This window comes from Lolium rigidum, chromosome 6 (assembly GCF_022539505.1).
Source record: "Lolium rigidum isolate FL_2022 chromosome 6, APGP_CSIRO_Lrig_0.1, whole genome shotgun sequence".
Taxonomy (NCBI): domain Eukaryota; kingdom Viridiplantae; phylum Streptophyta; class Magnoliopsida; order Poales; family Poaceae; genus Lolium; species Lolium rigidum.
The window spans coordinates 68,114,285-68,130,976 of record NC_061513.1 but is presented as its reverse complement, the minus strand read 5'-3'; the positions used below and the strand labels follow the sequence as shown (position 1 = coordinate 68,130,976).

Here is a 16,692-nt window from a genome sequence, read left to right as displayed (position 1 = left end):
ACAAGACTTGGCCCTCCGTAGCCTGCCGTGATAAAACCAGACCAAAACTAGAGAGAAAAGCAAGGGGCATTTCAGAAGAGTGTTGGCTTGAATTAATGGTATGCAACAGGCGAAACCAGGGGCAGTGATAGTAAACAGAAACTGAATTAAGCTCCAACTGACAAACACAGATACGAACTCACTGGTATCAGCCAAAAGAATGCGCACAGGTAAAGTTTCCAGCAATTAACCTGCCTAATCAAAGGTTCACCAAGACTCGCTGACAATTACAAATATGCAGCGAAACAATTGCATTACCGACATCACTAGAGAAGCAAAAGCTACTCCTACGGGCTCATTATGCTTTGCTAAAGAACGCATCAGAAGATTCAGAAGATCTGACTTCCGGAGGATCAAGCATGCTTAAACGAAGAACAATGCTAACCCTAACACATCTAATGATAACTACGTTGCTCACCATCAAAAGCGCTTCAGTACGAGCAACGCATGAACAACGTGGGGCTTGTGCTGCCTAGATCGCAAGATGCGATCTAGGCAGCATGTCGCTTACCTGATAGAAACCCTCGAGACGAAGGAGTTGGCGATGCGCCGAGATTGGTTTGTTTTTGGGGCACTGCAGCAGCCGGCCATGGGCAGTGAGGGACTGCACGCAGTCCCGGGCACGCCTGGGCAGCAGCCAGCCTCGGGCCAGAGCGCCCCGTCGCCGGGCGGAGGGCCTGGGGTGGCGCCGTCCTCGCCCCGTGCGCCTCAGGAGGAGGAGCAGGACTGGTTGGGGAGGCGCCCCAGCCGGTCCCCTTGGAGGCGCCGCGGCCGATCCCCGGCGCCCTCGCCGCCTATGGGGGTTTCGGCGTCGCGGTCGGGTTCGGTGCGGGGGCTTCATCGCCATCTACCCCCGCATCGAGATCTTCTCCACCGGCGTCGGGACGGTCTTCTTCACCACGCTTGTCTCCGCCTCCGCCGGTTGCCCCCGTTTTGCATCCTCCCCCACTATTCCTCCACCGGTGGCGCGGCCGCCGGTGAGGAGGAGTGGGAGGTTTGCTACGACGGAGGATGGCGTGGAGGCTACGGATGAAGACGTGATGCGAGAGGGCTATGCGACGTAAGGCGTAAAAGAACCTCGACACGGCAGGTACCAGATTTTCATCCAAGTCCTTCACTTCTTTTTTCGATTCTAGAATTTCTTCGAATTTGAGTAGTGTAGGTATATCTTTGGGTAGAGGTTCGGATGAGATTTTAGCTTCAGCTCATGTGTTGAGACAGACGGAGCTTGACCGTTTAACGGTTGCTCCAAATGGATCCACTGAGCTGGCTACTTCCATCGTTGACGATGACGAAGATGATGGCATCCTAGATGGTCATCTTCTCTCGGCTTTAGTTGGGAGTGTGACGAAGTTGATTTAGACCACTCGGAGCTTAGTGCAGTTTATGACCTCTCTCGCCTCCGAACGTGGTTCTAGATCATCGGCTGGAAAGAAATCTCGTAGATATGGCAAAAAATCTAAATCCAAAATAGTTTCTCGATGAATGGCATGTTTCGGAATAGCAGAGGTCTTGGTGACTTGGCTAAGCATTCTCACATTGCCGATGGTTGTAGAGATTATGATTTAGATTTCATTGCTATATCGGAGACGGGTAGGCGGAATTTCACACAAAGTTTTCTCGACCGATTGTCAGGCGGAATTAACTTTCGGTGGTTTTCTCGCCCACCCCGTGGTAGATCCGGTGGCATTTTACTTGGCGTCCGTATTGATACCATGATCTGTCTTAGCTAGTTCCGATGGAGAGTACCACATTAAACTCGACATTCAGAATAAAGCGAACGGGTTCAAGTGGACTCGGTCGCTGTGTATGGTGCCGCTCGGGATGCTTTTAAGGCTGACTTTTTACGTGAGTTGGTAAATCTTACAAAAGATAATCCCTACCCGATTTTAATCGGAGGCGATTTTAATTTGTTGAGATTCCCTCACGAGAAAAGTAAAGGCCGCTTTGATGGACATTGGCCTTTTCTATTCAATGCCGTCATTGACGAGCCTTGATTTAAGGGAGGTGTTCATGTCCGGTCGACGGCTTACTTGGGCCAACAGCTTGCCCGAACCCACCTACGAGAAACTAGATCGCGTGTTGATGGACACCGAATGGGAAAATAAATACCCTATGGTGTCTGTCCGTGCACTAGAACGTATTGTAAATCTGTCTGACCATGCCCCCATCCTTCTAACCACTGGGGAACCCCGTCCTGTGTGTAAGCGGCCATTCAAATTTGAACTCGGTTGGTTACATCGGGATGGTTTTCATGATATGGTTAAGAAGGTTTGGGAGAGACCGGTCGGTGGCAGCTCTCCAATTCTGAGATGGAACAATAAGATGCGATCATTGCGCAAACATCTCGGTGGTTGGGCTGCCCATACGGCTGGTATTCTTAAAAAAGAGAAGGCTCGCTTATCAAAGGTCATTGATGAGATTGAGGCTTTTGCGGAGGTTAGACCGTTGTCGACGCAGGAGATTGAACTCAAAAATCAATCAAATGCGCAGATGGCGAGTCTTCTTCGTGAGGAGGAACTCAAATGGTACCAGCGATCCAAAGCCCAGTTCATTTTAGAGGGAGATTCAAATACGCGATATTTCCATGCTTTAGCCAATGGAAGACATCGGAAAAAACGTATCCATTCTCTTACTCAAGATGAAGGGGTGATTGAAGGCCATGAGCAGCTCAAATCGTACATTACTAATTATTATAAAGGATTGTTTGGTCCTCCGGAGGAAAGTTCTTTCTCTCTTAATGAGGATTTAACGGCCGATATACCCCAAGTTTCCGTTGAGGAAAATGGTCTACTAACCGCACCTTATACTGAGGAAGAGGTTCAGAAGGCAGTTTTCCAAATGGAATGCAATAAAGCACCGGGTCCTGATGGTTTCCCAGCTGAGTTTTATCAAACTTTCTGGGACACGATTAAATCGGACCTTCTAGATTTGTTCAGTGACCTACACTCGGACAACTAGAATTATTTCGTCTAAATTTTGGTGAAGTAATCTTGTTACCGAAAGTTAATGAGGCGGAAAGGATTCAACAATATAGACCTATCTGCCTTTTAAATGTAAGTTTCAAGATTTTCACGAAAGTGGCCACCATTAGACTTAATACGGTCGCGGATCATGTTGTCCAGCCATCACAGACGGCCTTCATGCAAGGAAGAAACATCCTTGATGGAGTGGCGGTCTTGCATGAGACGGTACATGAAATGCATTCTAAGAAATTAAATGGGGTTATTTTGAAACTAGATTTTGAAAAGGCGTATGATAAAGTTAAGTGGTCGTTTCTACGAGCAAACACTCAGGATGAAAGGTTTTTCTCCAGAGTGGCGCGCTCTGATAAATGATTTTGTGTATGGTGGTAGTGTCGCAATCCGGGTCAATGATGACACCGGTCACTATTTCCAAACACGAAAAGGGTTACGCCAAGGAGATCCGTTATCACCGATGTTGTTTAACATTGTAGCGGATATTCGGCTATACTCATAGAGCGGGCTAAGGCTGATGGCCAGATTGAAGGTGTGATTCCACATCTAGTTGATGGTGGCTTATCTATACTTCAATACGCCGATGATACAATTCTATTTATGGATCATGATCTTGAAAAAGCTCAAAACTTGAAATTAATCTTGGCGGCCTTTGAGCAATTGTCGGGATTGAAAATCAATTTCCATAAGAGTGAATTGTTCTCGCTTCGGTGATGCCCAAAATGATGCGACTCGTACGCAGAGTTGTTTGGTTGTGGGCAAGGCCAATTTCCGATTCGTTATTTGGGTATACCGATTCATTATCGGAGACTTACAATCGCGGAATGGAAATTAGTGGAAGAAAGACTACAAAAACGCCTTAGTAGCTGGAAAGGCAAGTTGCTTGTCCCTAGGTGGAAGATTGATACTCATTAATTCGGTACTCACAAACATGGTACCGTATATGTTATCATTTTTCATCTTACCAAAAGGAATTCTGCATAAACTCGATTATTATCGATCCAGATTCTTTTGGCAAGGGGACAGATGAGAAAAAGAAATATCGACTGGTTAAGTGGAGTATAGTTTGTAGTCCCAAAGACCAAGGTGGGCTTGGAGTTCATGACTTGGAAGTCAAGAATTCGGCCCTATTGGGAAAATGGCTGTTTAAGCTCCTCACTGAGGATGGGACTTGGCGGACTATCCTTCGGCGAAAGTATATCGGTTCGAAGACATTATCCCAAATGGTTTGGAAACCAGGGGATTCTCACTTCGGGCCGGGCTAATGGCGACTAAAAATGAATTTTTTCGCCATGGCACTTTCTCAATCAGAAATGGAGCACAAATACGTTTCGGGAAGATGCTTGGCTTGACAATGCACCCCTCAATGGAACGAGTATCCAGCTCTTTATAGGATTGTTCGTCGTCAAGGTGATACCATTGCTACTGTAATGGCTACCTCACCCCCGAATGTGACGTTCAGACGGGTTTTACTTGGACAAAGACTCGCGGCATGGAATACCTTAATTCAACGGCTCGGGGATATTCAATTATCGGACGAACCGGATGAATTTAGATGGAACCTTCATGCCAACGGTGCTTTCTCTGTGAAATCTTTCTACAACGCGATCCTTCTTTCTGATCTACCAGCTTGATAATAATAAAAAGATTTGGAAGATGAAGATACCATTAAAAATTAAAATTTTTGGATGGTATCTTCGTCGAGGGGTGATCCTCACCAAAGATAATCTTGTTAAGCGTAATTGGCATGGAAGTACTCGATGTGTTTTTCGTCAACGGGACGAAACAATCAAGCATTTGTTCTTCCAGTGCCAATTCGCGAGATCTATATGGTCGATCATCCAAGTAGCGTCTACCCCGTATCCTCCGACTAGTGTTGCCAATGTATTTGGTAATTGGCTCCATGGTGTTGATTCAAGGTTTAAGTTGCTTCTTAGGGTGGGGGCGCTAGCAGTTATCTGGGCGCTTTGGCTATGTAGAAACGACAAGATTTTTAATGATAAAAATTGCTCTTTGTTGCAGGTCATCTGCAGATGTACAGGTATTCTCCGTTCGTGGTTACCTCTTCAGCGAGTGGAGAACCGAGACCTGTTTACGGAGGTCCGTACACGGTTGGAGGCCGCGGCGAGGGATACTTTTTCCCAACATGGGTGGCAGCATAGTCTACGGATAGATGCCCCACCTACTTCTTAGGCGTTATATGTTTCATCTTGATGTGTATCTCGCCTAGTTTTTTGTTTTTATCACTTTCGAACCTGAGACAACATAAACGGCTGTGTGCATCCTGGTTATGCAGAGGCTGGATGTAATTGCTTATAAAAGTAATGAAAGCATCCTTTATCGAAAAAAAAAACTGCACAACGTCTGTAGTCGATGATCATCGACTGTAGTACTACGATAGTATCAACTTCAGAATGGGGAACTGACCACTCACTCTGATTATGGATGGCCAGCGGTGCACCCCTCGAATCGTCTTCAATCTTCACTGGAGTCCTCAACGGCGGGTGCGTCGCAAAACAGGCAGCGTGGCCCGTCGAACGGGTTGGAGCGGCAGGGAAGGCAGAGGCAGTCGTGCTTCACCGGGACCAGGCATACCGACGCCGGCTCGCGCGCGCAACCCGAGCACCAGACGGATGCGGCGGCCGGCACCACCATCTCCGGAGCGGGCGCCGCCGCTGCGACGGAATGATCGGCCACCTCCGTCGCTGGAACGGACTGATCGGTGGGCGGCGGCGGCGGCGACTGCGGCTGCACCTCCATCTCTGTTGCCTGATCGGACGCCGGCGGTGAATGCGTCTGTGCCGCCGCCGCAGCGACCTCCTCCAAATCGGACGGCTCTGCTCTCGAAACAAGAAGAAATGTTAGTCCAATAACGAATTGCGCGCAAGCCAAGAAACGAAGCGGAAACGGAGGAGAACATACCGGCAGGGGCGTTGAGGTTCAAGTCGAGCATCATGTTCGAAGCCGCCATTCCGGTATCGCTCCAGTCGCTGGAGTCTGCAAGAAAACCAAGAAACCAAAACTCTCAAACACACCGAAATCCAAGAAAAACACGCCGACATCGAGAAAAAGAAGAGCGCGATTGGGCACACACCTACACTGCCCACATGGCCGTCGCTGAGGGGCGAGTGCTCGTCGTCGGCGTCACCCAAGTCTGCAAGAAACCAAGAAAACCGAACTCTCAATCAGAACACCAAAACCCAAGAAACCTGCGGTCTGCGGACATCAAGTAGAAGAAGATCAGCGCGCTTGGGAACCTACCTCCACCGTAGTCGCTGAGGGAGGAGTTATCGTCTTCGTATCTATCCTCCCGCCACCTCTGCGGTGGAGGTGGCTGCGCTGATCCGGGAGCGGCATCGAGTTCGGTGGCCTTCCGCTTCCCTGCCATCTCTCGGTCGCCTCGGACACCACTGCACTACCAAGCAATCGATTGAACTCTTCCGCAAGAACCGAACCGCGGAGAGGGGTGTTCTTGAGAAAGGAAGCTACCGGAAACAAGAGAGAGGTTCAGGGTGGGGACAACGCCCGGAGGAGGAAGACGAGACTTATAGAGGGAAGCGATACGCGAGTTGGATTTTGGACATGAACGGTACAGCCCAGCTAACGGCCTGACACGTTTGGCACAGCCCATTTAGGGCCGGTGTGGCACGGTGAATTACGAACCCCAACATCTGGGGCCTTGAACTGCCCGACACGTTTAAGTATAGTCCATTTAATAGTAGAAGTGAAGCGAAAACCTCAAATGTAGCCCACGCTGCATATAGCCTGGTTTTAATTTTCTTTTTTCAAACTTTAAAACTTTTGATTTTAAAGTTTCAGAAAATTTTGAAAAAAAACATAGACATAGAGAATGTTGTAATCTATCAGTATATAACTTTCAGATTTTAGTGTATTGATCATTACTTATTACTATTCACCAAGATGAAATCAAAATTTGTTATTTTTGTTGAGCCCAAAATACAATATATTTTATTCTGAAAATTTACGCACTTGTATATTACAACATTGTCTACATCACAGTATTTTTTTTTGAATTTTCCTTAACATGTTTGAAATAAAAAAATCATAGGTTCAAAAAACGGCCTACATGTAGCCCTAGCTAAGGCCTTATGAATGTAAGCTTTATCCATGAAAGAAGAGCATGGAATGTTCATGCTCATTATAGGGAGCTCTTATTCTCCGCCCTTAGAGCATCTCCACCAATGCACCCTAAATAGGCGTCAGCAGGTGCACCGGCAGCGCGCTATGGGGGGCGTCGGTACCTGCTCTCCAATTTGGGAAGAGGTGCAATAGGGAACTAAAATAATCTCGAATTTAGAACTCAGCGGATTTCATTAGAATTTGTACAAACTTTGACAAATTTAACAAAATATGGGTAAAACCTACTCTTACGGCGGCGGTCGAATGCACTGAAGTCCAGGCTATCGGCACCGTCACCGCCGTCACCGTCGGAGGAAGTGCCAAAGTCAAAGTCGCTACTGCTCTCGCGACATCATCCGTTTTTACCGCCGGTGCTATTGCACGGGCGTCGATCAAGGTTGACGGCATTCGATCGCCAACTACCGCACCACGTGGCGTTGCGTCACCAGCGACACGTCCTCGAATCCTCGTTGATCGACCGGTGCAGCAGCAAATGCTGCCCCGGCACGTCCTATGGGTCATCGGCGCTGCAGTTCCCGCACATCCTAATTTGGGAGGGATGCTGATGGAGAGTTTGATTTGCTGGCGCACACAGAGGCTCTTCGTGCTCAACTTGCTCGAGCACAAATCAGGAGTTTGAAGTGGGAGAACAATTACTGTTGAAACTTCAACCCTATGCGCAAACGTCAGTTGCTAATCGCCTGTGCAAAGTTGCATACAAGTTCTTTGGTCCGTTGACAGTGGGTCAGCGCATCGGAGCAGTGGCCTACAAGCTCCTTTTGCCACATGACAATCGCATTTTACTCCCTATTACTCACCAGTGATTAGTGAACTACATCGTCCACCTGATCTCACATCGGCTGATGCTTCGCCGGTCGAAATTTTGGAGTGCCGTATGGTTAAGAAAGTAATCAGGCTTTGGTGCAGGTCAAAGTTCGTTGGAAATGGGCTCGAGTTCGTGGGGATGCCGGGGCGGCGGCCCTGGAAGGCGGACTGCGCGGATGGCTCTACGGCGGGCAACGTGGCAGCGGTTGTGATCTCTCTCTTCGGTCATGAGAATGGCGTGAAGCGGACGGTGGGAGTTCCTGGAGTTGGCGGCGCTTCGGCTTTGGTAACCCCCAGATCGTGTTTGGAGATCCCATCTTGGAGACAGCGGGTGACTAAGTTCTCGGGCGCGGTGTGCGGATGCTTTCGAGCGAAAGTTCAGCGCCTCGGCGCCAACGACGGCGATGCCTGCGGGTGTCGTAACCCTCTTGGGGGCGTCGTTGTGGGTATCCGTCCCGTGCTACGGCTCCGGGTGAAAACCCTAGACCTCACGGTCTCGACGACGGCGGCGGAATGCGTCGTTACCCTCTTGGGGGTGTCGTTGTGGAGCCCCGAGTCGACTTGGTCTCACCTTAATGTCTTCGGTGGCAAGTGTGGGGTTTTCTGTGTTTTTTCTTTCTTTTCTTTGATCTGCTTTGTATGAGGTTCTCCTCTCCACCTTGTATCGGTTCGGCCGTTGTGGCTTTATTTATAAAGCGGGGCGAAAGCCTATTTCGAGGAGGAAAGTTCGTTGGAAATCTATGCCACTTGAGGCAGCCTTCTAGGAATATTATAGTGCTACGTCGTCGATTTCTGTTGGCTTCGATTTGGGAAGGAGCTCCGTTCGAAACTCGTGTTCCTCTCCTTCCGTCTGTTCTCTCATCCCATGCTTGCTAATATCACCTCCTACCTCCAGTTCTGTCTGATTTGTCCGCAAATCAGCGACGGGTCTTGACAGAAAATTGGGGAAGCTCAGTACCTCGGGGGCTTCTAGTACGAAAAACTGTTTAGCATCCAGCCGCCCTAGTAAAATTTTGTTTTCGTTTCTAGGGATACTGAAGTATCGTTAGACTCAGGGGATGCACTGCACTAAACTTCATGATACAATTATTTGTGTGAGCTTGCCTTTTTCATTTCGTTGCAAACAGCTGAAAATTCGGTAAAGATGCATGTTTGAATTTGTTTTAGCTCGTTGCGAGAAGGCTTGAACTTGAGGCAAATATTAAAAAGAAGTGATACAACTATCCCTGCCAACAATTCCAATGCAGATAGCACAATGTAAAGTAGTAGAGTAAAACGACCCACAAAGAAGCAGCTGTTGTAAGATCTCGGTATCAAACGGCAGAAGGACAGAGTTAACACCGAAGTACATCAAAGTTCACCAAAGTCAATTCTCTATCTGGCATCCTTTAACTGCCAATTTAGCCTCATACAATTCATGATCTGTATTCCTTCGATTTTCCTTGTTTGCTAGAGAGATCATTGAGCTAGGCTAACTGATCTCCATCAGTGCAATTCCGCGTTCTCCTGCGACGACGAGGCTACATACATATGATGCTCTTGTAAGAAGTTTTGAATTATTGGAAATGTAGTTCTCTATGTATAACATATAAAAGGGTGAACACAAAACAAAACATGTCAACTGCTTGGTTTTTCCCTTTATTGCAGGGCAAGAAGTATATAGTGCCCCTCAAGGATACGTATTCCGCCACTTCGGCGTTACAGTTTTGGAAGATACACTTGACTAACTTTCAAAGCTATCTTTTCTTGGGTATAATTGGAATTTTGTTTTCTCTCAGAGTTAAGCAAAATTCAATCCGGGCAACCTCACGTATTGAAAAAAGGAGCTAGAAAACAAAACAGATACAGGGTTTAACTACAACGGAGCCACGATATTATTTTTGTTACCTTCTTGTGACCTTGGTGTATGCAAAATCCATAATACGTCCCAGACTGAAGTCAACAATGTTCTTGTATCTGCAAAAATGAAAAGCATGATGTTATTTGCTATATTTTTTTCATCATTTAGTCTAATTGCTGTGAAAGAACAGTGCTCAGTGCGGTATCACGGTGGTGGCATAAAAATGACTTGAAAGCAGCCATTCCCACATGGTTGAGAACTGGCTGTTTTCAACTCAATATGAAGGATTTTTTTTCAAGATTGTACATTACCTGTGGGTATTGGAGTTGCAGAAAGAAACAGTGTGGTCTTGCAAAACTGTAACCAAAATCGGATGTCTTGGAAGGCAATTGACAACAGCAACAGTGCACCATTTTTCTTGGAGTCCATTGACGTTCCGAATACATGTCTCCATCCCCAAATCCCAGATCTGGTAAATAAAAAGGATGAAGGAGATCGAGATATTAGAACCGATATTATTGTTTTTCGCTATATCTGCATCTGATATTGTTGAATAATGAAGTTGGCTTACACATGCAGTCCCAGAGGCAGATCCTGCAACAATAAACTCCTGATTACCATGAACGACGAAATAATGAACCGACGTCAGTTCAGCCATCCCGCACTCCAACGTGGTAATAGGAGTGTCTGAAAATATGCTCCAGATCTGTGAATCTCAAGCATTGATTAGAAAAGGTGGAACGAAAAACCTTTCAACACAAAACGTCATAGCTCCACTAATCAACCTTTATTGTGCCGTCCCTGGAAGCACTAGCAAAAGTGTTGCTTGTAGCCAGCGGGTTAAACTTCACTGACTCAACCCATTTGGAGTGTGCTTGGAATGTCCTAATGCACTCCCAGCCATTCTCCCAGTTCCATAGTTTGATCAAGTTATCGTTCGACGATGATAGGACAAATGGATCAGTTGGGTGAACAGCCAGTGAATTGATCATGTTCGCATGAGCTTGGAATTTTCTCAGCTTGTACTTTGTCGCATATGTATACACGTGGATGTGCCCCTCATAATCACCGGCAACAAACCACTGCTTTTGTGCAATGAATCTAACTGCACATAATAGAATCTTGTACATGCTCGTGATGAATCTAACTGCAGATACTACAAGACTTGGCTTGTTCAGGATGTCAAATGTCATCAATCTTCCCTGCTTACAAGCGAAAAATTATGATGGAAGCTCAACAATAGGATTTGTGCTCTATAAGTGTGTCATGTATTTTTGTATTGAACTAGTCAAGGTTTGTATCTATTCTTTCCACTGTAGGGCTTTGGTTTAAACTTCCTAACAAAAATGGCTGTGTACCGATTTCTCAAAAGGAAAAATGGAAAACACCAAGCTCTATTGTTTGAAAGAGAAATCAGGAAAAAATTGGAGTTTCAAAAATTTATGGTTTTTATACTTATAGGTGGTACCTACTTACCTGTAAACTTTTATGAAGAAATATGTAAATTTGCGGGCATAAAAAATAATACTTGAATTTATAACGGGTTGTTTAACATTTACTTATATATAAAAATCAACGGATATGTTTTTTAGTGCACAAATGTACATATTTATTAATAAAATTTTACAGGACTAAAACTCCAAAATTGTAAGAGTTTTTTTTGTGAGCTCCAAGAGACTCAGAAACCAAACCACCGCTCTCATAAAACAAACCTTTACAGGTAAGCAAACAACATTCTACTTTGTATTGCATCTTTTTCTCGTTACACACTGCATCATGCGGGCTCCAGGCTCCGCACCTCAGAACCACGCAGGAGCCATGAGGCTACATACCTGGGTCTGATGGTTCCAAATGGAGACATACCCATTCCCATGGCCAACCAAAATCCTGTACACACAAGAGGGAAATTTTAGCATAAAGGACCACCTGCCCCAACAAATTGTCAAAAATGACCACTTCTGAATGAAATTGCCAAAAAAGACCACCCTTTGGTGGCGGCAGGATCTGCCAGGCAACACGTGGCACTTGCCGCCGTAATCCGTGACGGCAGGTTCCTGCCGCCTTAGCATGTGGCGGCACGTTAGTCCGACCGTCAAGCCGCAACGGAAGGTATAGGCCATGCTGCCTCGGCTCCTGGCGGCAGGGTGACATGGACGGGTGGCGGGCCTTGCCGCCACAGTCCTTGGCGGCACCCGTGTGATCCACTAGTATCCATTTGTGATGTCTAACAAAATCAGCCAAACTTGTTAATATTTTAATTTGAGAGTGTCCTGTAACGCTGTGCTGTAAACTGCAGCAGGTCTTGTAACTTGAATATATGTTAGGGCATCTCCAGCGGCGCGACGCATTTTAATGTCCGCCACCGTCCGTTTGCGTCGCGCTGCGGACACTAAAATGACCGTTTTTGTTCGCGCGTCCGTTTGCGTCTGGGGTCTGCTCCAGCGGGGCGACGTATTAATTTTTTTCCCTCTTCTCCATTAATTAAACATAGTTTCAAATATTACATTTTGAAACATGAATTTACACAAACTAACACATAGTTTGGAACATGGTTTACACAAACTAACACATAGTTTGAACCATGGTCGACACAATTTTTTTTTTTAAAGAAGCCAGTTGTGTTGATTTCCGTATGTTCACTGCCAAAAAAGAACATTCGAGGGCACACCCAATCACCCAAACTGGAAAATCCAGCGGGAGGAGATGGTGCCCTTGTTGGTTCTACCGATGAGGCGAACATCTAGAAACCTCGACTACTGGCTTCGTCTGGCCCGTAGCCAGATTCGCTGTAAAGAAAGAACACTCGACGTTCTAACTATCGGTGTCGGAGCCGGAGTCGTCGGTGTGGTAGTGCTCGCGGCGAGGCTGTGTCGTCGAACACCTTGACGATCATCTCGCTGTCCCCCTCGTAGAGGAAGGTGAGCCGGCAGCCGGGCTCGAGCGCGAGGTCACGGGCGAACTTGTCCCACCCCGTGTGCGGGTACATCTTGCCCTGCCCGTCGAACAGGACCTCCACGGTCCGGCGGCGAAGTTGCAGCTGGCCTCCCGTAGCTGCAACTGCGTCGGCTCGACGCCGTCGATGAACTCGGCGAACTTGTCCGGTAGCCGCTTGATGGCGAGTGGGTCGTCGTCGATGCGGAGGAGGAACTCGAAACAGCGCTCCTCCTGCGAGGACGAGGAGGGCGCAGGCGACGGCGAGCGTGGGGCCGTAGCTGCTCCACCACAGCGGCCCTGCCCCGGCCACGGGGGCGCCCATGGCCGCGGCCTCGACCGCCTCGCCGGCCACCAGGACTGGCCATGGACTTCCTCACGGGCTTGGCTGCGTCGCAGGAACACCTAGGCGGCGCTACGGTCGAGTTTTGTGGCAGCTAGGGTTTCTTTGGAGGAGTGGATGAGGAAGAAGAACGCGCGCCCCCTTTATATAGGCCGGCGGCATGCGGTGGCCGCGGGACGCGTGGCGTCGCCATTAACGTGGTTGGCGGAGGTGGGCGGCCGCTCGGCAGCCGAGGCATCGTCGCCATTAACGTGGCGCAGAGTGCCGAAGCGACGCAGCGGCGCAGTCGCTGGCGCGTTTGAGAAGTCGCATCGACGCAGGGTCGCCGCCAGGCGGGCCCGACGAAACGTCCGCCAGACGCGAGCGGACGTTTCCGGACGTCCGCAGAGACGCATCCGAGGCGCAGCTAGTGGAGTACGAGCGCTCGCAGCGCCTCATTTCCAGCAACGATGACCCCGACGACTGTCCAGGGTTACACGCGACGTTCTCGGCGTCGCTGAACGACAAGGACGTCTGGAGGGGCGACCTCGACGCGGTGATCGCAATGTCCATCCGCAACACTGGAAGCCACTCGTCGACCTCACCGACAACGGCGAGGCTGGACCAAGCGGCGGGTGAAGGACGGGCCCATCGACGAGCCCGACGAGCGCGGCAAGCAGAACGTCGTCGTCGACGACATGTACAAATTTCACCAGTACTACGACCCGCAACTACTTTTAGGGTTTAGGGTTTGAATCTGCAAGTTTGAATGAACTCAACTGTTTTCGATTAAAATTAAAAAAAAAAATCAAATTCTGTTCGGGAACGCGGCTGGGGTGCGACCCCAAACGCGACACAAACAAAACGCGTCCCCAAACGCTAAATCCGATACCGTTTGGGAGATGCGGCTGGAGATGCTCTTATACTGGCCATCTGCACCCAGTTCGATTCTTTATCCGATATTTTTTTACAGTACACGAGGCTCTGCAAGATATTCCTAATTTTTAAGAAACTGATAGAAGAACGGTTGTTGTTATTGTATGTAGCACTGACTAGTACGTAAGAAAGTTTGTCGATGCACTTTTTGTTGATCCGAGTTAGTCTTGATAGTCATGCAGGTTGCCGCCAAAAACCATGGCGGCAGGGCCTGCCACCCTTCCATATCATCCTGCCGCCATGAGCTAAGGCGGCATGGCCCACACCTTCCGTTGCTGCTTAACATCGATGGTGTCCGGATTAACGTGCCGCCACAGGCTACGGTGGCAGGACCTGCCGCCACGGGTACGGCGGCAAGTGCCACGTGTCGCCTGGCAAGCCCTGCCGCCACTAAGGAGTGGTCTTTTTTGGCAATTTTATTCAGAGGTGGTCTTTTTTGACAATTTATTGGGGCAAGTGGTCCTTTATGTCAAAATTTCCACAAGAGGATGCTTAAATAAGGAAAAAAAATACTAGACCGATTTGAAAACCTCATTTAATATTTGTACTATTAACTACCATTACAACTAAGTTTAAATGGTACATTACGACCTTTCAGAGACATAACATCTTTACAGTAGTATACAAGCTTAATTTTCGCATGATGCCTATTCATCAATTTGAAAAAGGAGGATTACTAGAAAACTTTCATCTAAATGATCATCAATGTAGGATAGGGCTGATTCTAGACCATTCTTGAGGAAATATGCATCTTAGGAGGCTATTGAAAAAAAAAACATCTAGAAAAGGAAATGTCACAAATGGGTTTTCAAAAGTTGTCCTGATATTAATATCAAAAAGGAGGATTACTACAAAGCTCAGTCCAGCTTTTCTCTCACCGCCTCTGTTTCCCACACTTGTAGAGTTCGCGCACGCTGGAGGCGTCGTCAATTGGAGAGGGTCACGCTGACGATTTTTTTAGTAATGTTCCAGAATATGAGATAAAATATTATGTTTTATTGTGGCTTTGGGGAGGTAGGATGCAAGCCAAGATTCTAAATCTAAGCTGATATATCCATCAAACAAGTAAAACACATCATTATGTAAATATTGGTTCCGCATGTATTTAGATGATTTAGACAGATATATTGACTGATACGGCCGATATTCGAATATATATGTCTAGCGATATAGACTTATACATAGACACTAAAGTTTCTTTTTACAAAAACTGAATAAAACTAGGCATTTACAAGTTCTAAGTCTTATCTTTAATTAACGAGAAAATAAACTTGGAATCATTCAATTATGATGGTCAAGCTAACATTGTCCATTGTTTCGTACTAAAAGGCATGTTATGAACAAGGGTAATGAAGAAAATGCAGATATGTTTTCTCCATAATTAAGTATCATCCGATATATCACCCGATCTCTGAGATCCAGTATGCCGAAGGCGAATTGATATGAACCCAATAAACTTGACGCAAGCCAACAATTTTGGGACCTCTTTTCAGTTGTAAATGATGTGGGTCGTATAGGAATGGAGGGGAAGAAATTGGACCGGTAAGAAGTTTGAAGCCGCATGGCCAAAGACGTATGTTATTTGTCTAAGTGTTGATTACTTGCGCTTGCGCACTTTTGTTGGGTTCCTCTTACAATTAGTAGGGCGATAGTTTTGAACTGAAGTTCTAAAAAACTTTTTTTTCGAGAAAACGCAAAGGACCTTTGTGTTTCATTTCATTGAAAAGGTAGAACTTCCCAAAGTTCTAGAAAACTCATCTCATTAAAACAATGATTAGCTATTTTGGATAACATGGAACCTTTATAGGTTGGGCTAAACTAGGTTTTAGTTTTAAGACTGCAATGAAACACCAAATAAACCTACTCTTAATATTTTACTTCAACCCAAGATCCAATCATCTAAAATAGGTGTACATAGTGTCACAAATAAGAATGAAGCTCAAGTGACCTGTCAAACTAATGTATCATATATATCAGTCTCTTTTCAATAACAGAAATATGCTCGCATGCAATGGACGCAAAGTAATTAAACCACTAGAAGCATCAGACATACCAAGGCTCGGTTGGGTGAACATCTGTTGTACACACTAGTCCCAAACACTACAAGAAAAGTTCTGATAGACAACGTCTCAAAATCGTCCGCTAAGGGGTATTTTTCGTCGCCTATGGGCCTAACCCGACGATATGGGTTCTGTTGTGGAAACTGCGTCAGGCAAAGTCCAACGACGTTTTTTGGTCCGTCGCGCTTGGGCGCCCTTCCGCCGCGGAAAATCGGACCGTTGCGCAAGTGTTTCCGGGAGCCCGTTGGCTCGCGACGTCATGCAAGCCGACACGTGGCGGACGCCGTTAGCCGCGGTTAACGGCGTTAACCGGCTGAAACCCCGTGGTAGATGGTAGGCCCACACGAGGCCTGCCACGTCTTAAGCGGGCCGGCCCATTAAGTTTGCGGGCCGGGCCGGCTGACTTAATTTGACCGGTCAACTATATAGCCGGGCTGGTCCATTAGTTACGTGGGCCGGGCCTAACCTCTAAGGTTGGTCGGTCAAAACTTTAATGGGCCGGCCCACTAAGCATGTGGGCCGGGCCGAATGCACTCGTTTGACCGGTCAACGAGGCAAAGGGCCGGCCCACAAGACATGTGGGACCCACTTTCTTGTTATCGGGCCGGCCCATTTACAAAG

At 47.2% G+C, this 16,692-nt stretch overlaps 1 protein-coding gene across 1 annotated transcript; it reads right to left on the bottom strand.

The window, feature by feature from the left end:
* Positions 1 to 9,160: 9,160 nt before the first annotated feature.
* On the bottom strand, positions 9,161 to 16,103 carry LOC124665275 (coatomer subunit beta'-3-like). The gene is made up of 7 exons (XM_047202695.1): positions 16,065 to 16,103; positions 11,655 to 11,709; positions 10,608 to 11,024; positions 10,394 to 10,528; positions 10,134 to 10,291; positions 9,870 to 9,938; positions 9,161 to 9,502 (listed from the first exon to the last, which is right to left on the bottom strand). Exons 3-7 carry the CDS (start codon positions 11,013 to 11,015, stop codon positions 9,454 to 9,456), a joined length of 819 nt encoding a protein of 272 aa, XP_047058651.1. The 5' UTR covers positions 11,016 to 11,024; positions 11,655 to 11,709; positions 16,065 to 16,103; the 3' UTR covers positions 9,161 to 9,453.
* Positions 16,104 to 16,692: the final 589 nt, after the last annotated feature.